The sequence below is a fragment of the Hordeum vulgare genome, chromosome 3H (assembly GCF_904849725.1).
Source record: "Hordeum vulgare subsp. vulgare chromosome 3H, MorexV3_pseudomolecules_assembly, whole genome shotgun sequence".
Taxonomy (NCBI): domain Eukaryota; kingdom Viridiplantae; phylum Streptophyta; class Magnoliopsida; order Poales; family Poaceae; genus Hordeum; species Hordeum vulgare.
In genome coordinates this window covers 32601061-32612290 of record NC_058520.1, presented here as the reverse complement: position 1 = coordinate 32612290, position 11230 = coordinate 32601061, and the positions used below count along the sequence as shown (strand labels likewise).

The 11230-nt window shown below is 40.3% G+C and overlaps 1 protein-coding gene across 4 annotated transcripts; it reads right to left on the bottom strand.

Annotated features, from left to right (window-relative positions):
* Nucleotides 1-938: 938 nt before the first annotated feature.
* On the bottom strand, nucleotides 939-7810 carry LOC123442801. 4 transcript variants are annotated; one of them, XM_045118946.1, is made up of 12 exons: nucleotides 7638-7810; nucleotides 6240-6345; nucleotides 6015-6153; nucleotides 5687-5729; nucleotides 5502-5593; nucleotides 5252-5401; nucleotides 4857-5111; nucleotides 4106-4314; nucleotides 3235-3462; nucleotides 2582-2743; nucleotides 2267-2342; nucleotides 939-1125 (listed from the first exon to the last, which is right to left on the bottom strand). In XM_045118946.1, the coding sequence occupies exons 1-10, from the start codon at nucleotides 7724-7726 to the stop codon at nucleotides 2645-2647; spliced, it is 1410 nt and encodes a 469-aa protein (XP_044974881.1). In that variant the 5' UTR covers nucleotides 7727-7810; the 3' UTR covers nucleotides 939-1125; nucleotides 2267-2342; nucleotides 2582-2644. The 4 variants fall into 4 exon arrangements, with proteins under 4 accessions (XP_044974881.1, XP_044974882.1, XP_044974883.1 ...); XM_045118947.1 differs by having other exon boundaries at nucleotides 2267-2337; XM_045118948.1 differs by having other exon boundaries at nucleotides 3235-3459.
* Between the last annotated feature and the right edge of the window lie 3420 nt (nucleotides 7811-11230).

Here is an 11230-nt window from a genome sequence, read left to right as displayed (position 1 = left end):
ACCAGGGCGATCTGGATTGGAAGGTTTCCTTCTTTTTCTGCATGGACTGACGGGCGCCAACAGGTGACGCCGCTGTCCGGAGTAACGACGTGCCATGGGAAATCGCGATTGCATCTTTTCCTGTCGAGGCCGGACAACAGTGCCAATGATTTGACACGGCTAGATGCCCTGCGTGCGTTCCCGATGGAACCGGCAGGCAGCGGCAGGGGGTGGTTCGTCCCCGCCATGCATGCATGCTCCCTCCCGCTCGTGGAAATTTGTGGGCAAAGATGGATCGAGATGGCTGATGCTGGTTGCTTAGTGATGAACAGTCTAATCTCAGCTGGTAGTGCTGGTACGTAGGAGCACACAAAGATGAGGCTTCAAGTAAAGGCAAAACTTATACTGTGCGTATAACATACTTATACATATACTCAGCCCACCTCACCAAAAAAAGGAAGTGAAGGTGACATGTTTAAGATGTAACGTTGATCGGTAGTTTTCAGTTCTACTATATGTACAATGTTCAACACAATTATAATACGTACCATGTAAACACTTTTTTAGACAAATCTAAGCATGTAATTTTCAAGTTTCCAGCATAAATACTTGAAATGATTTTTTCAGCGGTCAAAGCTCTCAACGTCTTGTGAGCTGGGGTTAGAAATTGACAGAATACTACTAGGGCCAACATTATCTAGGAGTAAGAGAGTTTGGTTTGTGTGCTTTACCTAATAGGAACTGGTAAAGCCTTGGTAGATTGATGGAGGACAGCTTCACCATAAGGCTTCAACTGTTTCAGTAGAACAAGCATCTGCAACTCCAATGAAAAATCTCAGAAGCTGTGTTGGTTTTCCTTCTGTTTGTTTCGGTTTCACCCCGTCTTTCACATGGATCGACCCTCTTCACTGTGGTTTCATAAGAGTGAACCAGTTTCATGAGCCAAGGGTCGGGCCAGCAAATCAACTAACACCATTATAACAAACAAAAGAGTAAATGCAGATAGAGATATTTTGACCATCACATCAAATGCTCTCTCTTGTTATATTTACAAATCGAAATAGATTAGTCACGAAAGGAGTAAGAACTTCGTGAATCCATGGTAACCGCTGCTGAAATTCAGATTTCCACAGCATCCTCTGGTGCCTGCAGGATCGACCAACAAACGCACATCAGGTCTGATGAATTTTAGCAACAAAAGATGCAGACAATCACGATGAATTATGCATACTGAAGTAGTGGTGAATCACTGCAGATTCAAATAGCAGTTTGAACCCATGTCAGAGTTGCTCTGACGTCAACTCACACTTGGGCAGTTGAACCCACATCAGAGTGATTGCCACACCAAGAAGTGTTCTTTACATAGCCATATTGGGAGCCGTGCCCGGGTTTCCAGGGTCGTGGAATTGAGCCCTTTGGTTTCTTTCCGCCCTAGAAAGCAATTAGGCCAAAAGTAGGCATATAGTAAGTCCTAACCACCCCTCTCCCCTCCTCTCTGTGATCTCATTGGTCTTTTGTCATATGCGGTACATATATACCTTGCTTGTGCACAATGAGCAGCCCCAGCCTCCTCCCAAAATATTTAGATTGTTAATCACTCCCAAGGAAGACTAACTTTACTTTTCGGTACACTTTGATCATATGATCTCAGCGTCTTTTGTCATATGCAAGAGACTTGCTTGCCCAAGGTACTAATTCACACCGCACGAAATGCAGGTTCAGGATGACTAATCAATCCCATTAGACCACAAATGCGCTCTTTCACTTCCGTCGTAGTATATAGTGGCACGTCCAAGAGTTCTGCTCTAGCATTTTTATGAACCTCGGTTACTGTTGTACATCGATCCAATGAATGCAATTTCTTGAAGAACTGAGGTAGTAGTAGTTGTCAGTCAAATGACATTAAATAAGATAATGAAGCTGAAATCCGTAGCATAACGCTACTTCCAAAGATATATGTTTATGATATGATGGTATCCTAGCGCCTCGTAAGTAGAAAATAATTGCATCTACTACAAACTACACCTAAGAAAAGCATGATCAAAGATCCACAGGTTTTAAAGCATTTTATCACATTACAAATAGAGAAATAAATGGTGTTAAAAAGAGCAATTCCAGGTCGTTGCACATTTTGTCAGGTCTCAGGTGGAAAACCACAAAATATGTAGATTATATTAAAACGACAGGTAAAGCCATCCTTAAGGATTTTAATGCAGATAACTTCAGCTAAACAATAGGCTTCCTACATGCAGTACAGGACAAATTAAACATAAGTCGGAAACAGAACCTTTACTGCATTAGTAATACAATGTCCTTGGAACAGTCAGGACTGCCGCGATGACCATGGATTTGTTACACCTATCCTGCGTAGAAGAAGTTACACCTCAATCAACCATGCCAAAGTTTGAGAAGTTACTAGATAGAACCAAAAACAATAGTCAGTGAATTTCCATTTCTCAGATAGCAAATTATGTTCAACATATGCTCTCCAGTATGAGTTATTAAGTTCCAATATTTAAGCTGCGTGAGAGAAGCTGCGCAAAATAATGAATATATAAATTTGGTGCATTCTCATTATCTTATTAGATGCAATATAATTTACCTCCGGAGGTAAAAAAATATACGCTGGAATCACCATGTACAGGGGTTCAGAGATTAGAACGTCTCAGCGGGTTTGGTTCCATCCCAAACCAGCACCATGTTTGTTGAAAGTAGGCTGTATAGGTTCTACAATACCCTGTCTGCTTTTACCAAGGGCCTCTCCCTAAACAAGTTTGACAATAAAACAAAATCAATTGGAAAGTCCAATACTTGGTGTAAAAAACAGATCACTTATCAATATTTTGATACGTGTTTGCTAATAAAAACTGATCAATGAAAACATGCTTCACCAAATATTATACTTAATTTTAATAATCGCTTATCACCCTTGGTTCAGGCACTGAGATTAGGAAATATGTTACTTCATAGATATGTCTGCCCTGATGTCCTCGGGCACTGAGATACGAAGGAAGTAGTGTTTACGAAAAACAATATATACAGGATATTTTTTGTTTTTATTTAGTACTCTCTCCGTCCCAAAATAAGTGTCTTAAGCTTAGTACAATTTTGTACTAGAGCTAGTATAAAGTTGAGACACTTATTTTGGGACAGAGGGAGTAGGATTTTTCTCGTTGTTCTTGATAGTATTTTTTTTCATCCTAGAATGCAAAGGCATATACCAAGCCCAACAGTACAGATAAGATAGACACATACTTCTTTCCAGCCCATGTTCTCCATGATTCTCTTGGCAGACTTCAAACCACTGGAACATAAGTTCATATCAACTGGTCCAACTCCCAATGAGTCCATGTCCTCGATTGCCTCTTCATATTCATCAGAACTTATGCCGTTACTTTGCTTCTGCCCAGGTCCTATCCCTAAGCCGCGGTGTAGGATTCTTCTCTCAGCAGCCCTGTCCCTATAAGTATTTATCTTGTGCTGCTACAAATATTGCAAATATCTCAGAATATTGTTGAGAAGAACATCAGTGCTGATGCTTTAAGTTTTGTTATTTACAACATAAATAAGAAATGTGGCTGTGTAAGGAAACAATTCAACAGAGGTGGTACTCCAAACTTCTATAGATGATGAATTTAAGGAAGATACAGTACTTTATTTAACTTTTCAACCATGCATATACATTGTTTAAAACACCCAGAATCAGGCTACATAGTGTACATAAGCTATAAAACTACTGGCAATAAAATTCTAATTCAATGAAAAGCGTTGTTGGCATAAAATGATTAATAAATCTCAGTCTATATAAGTATCAAACCTCTTGAGTTTAACGTTGGCCAATTCAAATTGTTGACTAGGAGTAGTACTCACTAGACCTCTAGCCAATTTCTTCTATGTTTTTTACAAACAAATAGGTTGCAAAATTCAAAATTCACTAATAAGTCAAAAATAGCACAAAGTTGAACACTGTCAAAACCAAATTAATGTCCCCGAAAGGGATGCAAGACAATAATTGGCACATAGATCGACAAATGGGTTTGAGTCTCAATAAATTGTTGGGAAACAAACAGGTTAGACATTATTTCAGCAAATGGCAATGAGAGGAATCAGTTAAACATTAAATTACCTTGCCACTAGCAGCTGAAACACCTTCCCCGGTAGAAGATTCATGAGCAACTTCAGACAGGCAACATGCAGTAAACTGCTTATCTGAATTGTTATTAGGGTTGGCATATAGGTCAGGAAAAGCCCAATCTTTTGTTGGGTTCGAAGAATCATACGCTGATAAAGAGGCCAGGTATTTTCTGCTTGGGTTCCTTAGCCTGTACAACTTCCCTGATACATGAGTACTAGTATAAGTATTACATGGAGTTTTAGGCCCAATAATTGTCAACAAAGGAACAGAAGAAAACTTTCTTCACAGTATTCTGTCTTATTGTAAGCCTTAATAATGGTATCTGATACAGAAAATTCCATCATATTATTTTCAAGTTTCAGCAAAAGAAACTTAGTCCCTTCGTCCTCAAATGAGTGGACGTTTAGCATTCGAAATTTGTCCACAAAAGAGTGTACTTCTATCTTCCCAATGCTCTCTCTCATGAGATGGGAATGAAGCCCAATAACATTCAACACATGGTCTCCTCATTTTCTACATGCACTTAGCTCATTGGAGGTGGGGAACTAAAGACGAGAGAGATGGTGGCTTGCACCTTCCAATGCATTTTCTACTCCATTCCATAATCTGTCTTAAAATTTCTATATGTCCACTTATTTGAGGACGGAGGGAGTATATTAGGAAGGAAAACCGTCTATGCCTTGGTATCAGAAGAGCGGTGAACATTCCTAACTTTCTACCCTATTCAAGTATCCAGTCTTACCTGATGAAACACGTACAAGATCAAGATGAACTTCACGCACAGGAGCGGTTCTTAGAAGGCCACCACGAGCAGGCAGTGAAGGATGAAGCTTACTAGAACCCCTCGTTAAACGTCCCACAAGCCTAGTCACGGGCTGGCCTTTGCTAACAGGTTCTGCGACCATATGCCAGTCCCAAAGATCAACGCTCGGAAACAATGGCAGCTCATCATTTACTCTCTCTACTTGACCATACTGAGAAAGCCATTTCTCTTCTTCTGGGGGAACAATATGCAAAGCAAAATATCAGTAAGACGCACACATCACACAGAGACAACACACCCGATAATCCCTAATATGTGCCAATGCTCAGCATTTCAGTAAATAAAATGAAGATAGTAATATGATGGCCCCTCACCTTCCCCTAAAGATTCATGCACAGCTGTGAAGTTCTCGATTTGCATTTTATCTTCTATTTGCTGTAATGTAGCATCATTCAGAGAGTCTGACGCATTATCTGAAGCCACGTTACTGAGATTGTTCTCAACTGCATCACTTTTGCCTTCCTCTGGTGACCATAATAAATTTATCAAAATTGCCAGTGCAGACTTTCAGCATCTCACAATACAAGAAGGTAGGGGAAAACAGCAATAATTCAAGTTACTAACCACTTATCTGTGATTCTCCTAGCAAATTTTCAGTGTTGACCTCTATATTAGAGTATCCTGATAAATACATGTTAATTAGTGTTTCCTCCAGCCTGTAAAAGAATAACAGAGACAAGCGCAAAATAATCAGGGGTCTAAAAAAAGATGTTTATCAGACAAGAGAGAGTGATTATTTATGCAAGAACCATTCTGATGGCGGTTGATGTGGAATATCCAGTTCCGGTCCTGCTATCAAATGTGAAAGAAAAATCGCATTATCTTTCCAATACCAACTGTTACAAAGACTTCTATTTCTCATGATTTGTCTCCCAAAAAGATAGCCTGGACCCTTTTTATACAAGAAAAACAAAATCTACAACGCTGTACAACAGGTTCCCTTTCACATATGACTGGTGTTACTGTTCTGAAGCTAAAGAACGCATGTTTATATTTCAACAATTAGTCCAAGATAGATATAGATGCCGAACAAATATGCCCTCAAAAGTTGCAGCATTATCAACTAATGAGACTTACAAGAGGATTCCAGGAAAGTTTGGCTAGCTTCATCACATGGACTCCGTACATTGGGTTCCTTGCCCTGTTTGAATATGGAGGATTCCAGGAAACTTTGGCTAGCTTCATCACATGGACTCTGTACATTGGGTTCCTTGCCCTGTTTGAATATGGACATGGGTGTAAGATCACACAAGACAATGATACGTTGAGAAATTTTGAGGAACCAGATGAACTTGTAAGTACCGCATCTGAAGTCCATAACATGTAATCTCCATTCTCATAGATGTAGTACTGACCATCTGTGCTGTTGTAGTACCAGCCAGCGATAGGGTCATGGTAAAACCCAGTACTGAAAATGTAAGTAAACACCAGAAGAAAAGTTTAAATATAACAATGGTAATAACCAAAATGAGAAGGATGAAAGTATGCTGAAGAGAGGAGTACGGTAGAGTTTTGGATAGAGAAAACATTATACAGAAATAATTTGTACTCCCTCCGTTCCTAAATATAAGACCTTATAGAGATTGCACTATGAACTATATACGGATGTATATAGACATATTTTAAAGTATAGATTCACTCATTTTGCTCCGTATGTAGTCTTCTAGTAAAATCTCTAGAAGGTTTATATTTAGGAACGGAGGGAGTATAACACAATGAACTGTATCCAAGGAATAAGTTAGGTCGATTCAAAAAAAAAGAACTATCAAGCAAATTACAAGCTATTTGTGCTCAGTATTCTGCACCTACTGATGCACTGTTGAAGAATGAAGTGAGTGTGACATATAAAATCATCCAAATTCTGTATAACATAATGAACAGATATAAGAATGAAATATTTGCACAGTCAAAAAGGTCACCCAGGTGATTATCGTGATATCTTGAACTTAAAGCCCACGTCATATAATTAGCAGATCACTGTCCAGTGTTTATGCAAAATCAACACAGCTAGACTCACTTAAAACTCGGAGATTTCCTGACTTAAAATGGCCGGATCCGGCCATTTTTGGCGGCAGAGTGGATGGGGGTGGGGGTGGGGGCGCGGCGGCGGAATGGAAGAGGAGGAGAGGTGGGGTGTGGAGAATTTTTACTCCGCAAGTGAGCGGCCGAGTATTTAAAGGTCACGGACGCCCCGGAGTAGTAAAAAATATCCGCCACTAACGGTTATAAGGGTTCGGTTAAGAAAACGTGAATATATCCTCCTCTAACCGATTATAAAGGATCAGTTAGAGATGCTCTATGTGCTCTCTTAGACTCTTATTACTGCTAATTAGTTGTGACGATGCACCATAAAAAAAAACTTCCTATCCCAAAACAGGAGAGGTTCAACCCCTCTATTGCATCACAAACATATAGAAGTACGTGCTCAAGTGAAATTCACAACAGCAACAGATATTTAATCCAAAAATGTAAATAATCGCAAGTAATCTGTGCACTGAGGCAGCAATGCTAACCCCTGAACCCTGATGTCCCTAAATTTTCTACTAACTACCAGCCCGTTCTCGAACAAATGACTATATCACTCATCAACGCTCCCGCGCCTGGGGGGAAACTGGATACCAGAATGGATTCGAGCAGCCGCAACTGGGGGGCAGAGTCTTGGAAGAAGAAACCTAGACCATAGGGGGTAAGAAGGGGAACCTGGCGTGGTAGTAGAGCTGGGAATCCGCGTCCCACTCGAACCCCCCGCCGCCGCTTCCCGTCCCGGGGTCGGCGTCGCTGCCGTCCATCGCCACCGTTCGCCGGAGGAGCTCTCGTGGGTGCCCGCCGCTTCCCCAGCGTCGTCGCCTTGCCGGAGTGGTTTAATGGGCCGAATAAAATGGTACTGAAGTCTGAAGGATAGGTGGAGTAATAAACACATGGGCTGAAGAGACCCAAAGCTCTCGCGTCAGATGGGACGGGCCAGACGCGCGGGGAGGCCACGGCCTATTTATTTTTTCTTCTCTCTTTTTTCTTTTATTTTTGAATATTTCTTTATACTTACAATATTCTACGTGTATATAACAACTGTTTCCTACCATCCAGCGGTAGTTAACATCACTTAAGTTTTGTATGTTATATATAGTATCTATCAAATTAGAGAGTATGTACATATAATATGTAGCATACAAGAATGTTTAGGTAGCATATATACTAGTTTTTTATATTGTATACAATATTTTGAGTATATTCCTTTTTATGTACATACAAATATGTATGTATTTCATAAACATAATAAAAAATATGGGCCAACTTGTAAAAAAATTCATGTAACTCACTTTAAAATATTTTATATATATACTATATATATAGAAACTCTATTTATCATCCAGGATGCAGAATAATTTATTCTTCACCCTAGTAATTTTACGATCAATTTACAAATAAATTACATTTTAAATACAAATAATTACATTTATATTGAATCACTACGTAAAATTTGACAAAACAAAAACAATAATATAGGTCACAAGAATCAGAAAAAATTGATTTTATTGTATTTTTTGCACTATTTTTGTATGTTCATAAATTTACATGATATAAAATATTTTTATGTTGATTATATTTTTTACGGTCTCTTTTTACATATAAAATAAGGCAAAATTTAAAGAAAGTAAAATTACGGTGCATTGATATTAAAATATAGGGGGTGAAGAATAATTATTCCTCACCTAGGGTGACGAATAACGCGACCCTATATGATACTAGTATATATTACTATATGGTACTATATGAGACATGAATGAACTACCCCCGGTGGTAGGATATATATTTAAAAAATACTCTTGAAAAAGACATTCAAAAAATAATGAATAAGTACTAGAAGACGTTAAATAAGAATTTGAAAAATGTTGAACAAGTATTAAAAATGTTAAACAAGTATTTTTTTTAAAATTTAATAAGTACTAAAAAATATTGAATGAGTATGTGAAAAATACTGAACAAGTATTTAAAAAATTTCAATAAGTATTAAAAATGTTGAACGGTTATTTGAAAAAAGTAGATCAAGTATTTGAATTTTTTTGAAGAATTATTAAAATATTGAAAAAGAATTTAAAAATACCGAATAATTATTTAAAAATATTGAACAAATATTCGAATGTTGAACAAATATTTGAAAATGTTAAATAAGCGCTCAGACAATGTTAAAGGTGTATACAAAAAATGTTAATCACTTACTAAAAAATGTTTTAAACATATACAGAAAGCTAGAGTGAAAACAAAAACAAACATAAAAACAAAATAAAAAATGTAGAAAAAAAACAAAGAAAAGATGAAGAAGAATGAAAACATTGGAGAAGAAAAAGGAAATGAAAGAAAAGAAAAGAAAATGAAAAATAATGAAACCGAACGGAGAAGAAGAAAGAATGAATGAAAAATTCGAAGAAGAAAAAAGAAATGAAAGAAAAGAAAACGAGAAAAGAAAGAAAAAATAGAGAAGACCGGCTCGGTTGCCTCTAGTTGGCTGCGATCCTACTCCTAACAAGTAAGTGGAAGCGGGTGGAGTGGTTAGGTGTGTTGGCGATCCTAGTAGATCATGCGTTGCTCCTTTTTCAGTTTCTTTTTCATTTCATTTCTCATTGAAAATAGGTCGGCCGTAACAACCATTTCCAGGAAAAACCCTACACGAGAGTTTCCTCTCAACTCGCTTAGGAGCATCTACAACCGGACATAGCAAATACGATCTTTAAGCGCGTGTGGACGCGCCCCGTCAGTACCGGGCGTATCCCTTATTTGTCCATTTACGCAGCCACATTTCTCATTTTCTTCCTCATATGTCCGATCCCTTGCACGTGATTGGTGGAGAGGAAGAGAGAGAAAGAAAATAATAAATAAAATAAAATAAAAGGTGATCTCGGGTGGGGTCGCGTCCTACGTGGCGGACTGACCGGGCACGCCCGGGCACGTGAGCGAACCCTCATATCATCCCTATATTTGATATGGATATGAGGGTTCGCGGACAGCCCGGACGTATAGGGATGATATGAGGGGTCCAGTTGGGTCACTTTTTTCTTTCTCTCTCCTATCTGGTCACTGACCGAGCGCGCCCGCGGGCATATGATGGGTCATTTGAGGCGTCCGGATGTAGATGCTCTAAGGTGAGAAATAGTCGCCGTGCTTGTCAAACCTGATATGGGGCCAAGCCCTAGGTGTTGATCTTCCATGAGTTGGAGGCGAGAACTGTTGGGGAACGTCGCATGGGAAACAAAATTTTCCTACGCGCACGAAGACCTATCATGGTGGTGTCCATCTACGAGAGGGGATGAGTGATCTACGTACCCTTGTAGATCGTACAGCAGAAGCGTTAGTGAACGCGGTTGATGTAGTGGAACGTCCTCACGTCCCTCGATCCGCCCCGCGAACAATCCCGCGATCAGTCCCACGATCTAGTACCGAACGGACGGCACCTCCGCGTTCAGCACACATACAGCTCGACGATGATCTCGGCCTTCTTGATCCAGCAAGAGAGACGGAGAGGTAGAAGAGTTCTCCGGCAGCGTGACGGCGCTCCGGAGGTTGGTGATGACCTTGTCTCAGCAGGGCTCCGCCTGAGCTCTGCAGAAACGCGATCTAGAGGAAAAACCGTGGAGGTATGTGGTCGGGCTGCCGTGGAAAAAGTCGTCTCAAATCAGCCCTAAAACCTCCGTATATATAGGTGGGAGGGAGGGGACCTTGCCTTGGGGCTCAAGGAGCCCCAAGGGGGTCGGCCGAGTCCAAGGGGGGAGGACTCCCCCCCCAAACCGAGTTGGACTTGGTTTGGTGGGAGGGAGTCCCCCTTCCTTCCCACCTCCTCCTTTTTTTTTCTCTCTTGATTTTCTCTTCTTGGCGCATAGAGCCCTTTTGGGCTGTCCCACCAGCCCACTAAGGGCTGGTGTGCCACCCTCAAGGCCTATGGGCTTCCCCGGGGTGGGTTGCCCCCCCCCCCCCCCGTGAACTCCCGGAACCCATTCGTCATTCCCGGTACATTCCCGGTAACTCCGAAAACCTTCCGGTAATCAAATGAGGTCATCCTATATATCAATCTTCGTTTCCGGACCATTCCGGAAACCCTCGTGACGTCCGTGATCTCATCCGAGACTCCAAACAACATTCGGTAACCAACCATATAACTCTAATACGCATAAAACAACGTCGAACCTTAAGTGTGCAGACCCTGCGGGTTCGGGAACTATGTAGACATGACCCGAGAGACTCCTCAGTCAATATCCAATAGCGGGACCTGGATGCCCATATTGGATCCTACATATTCTACG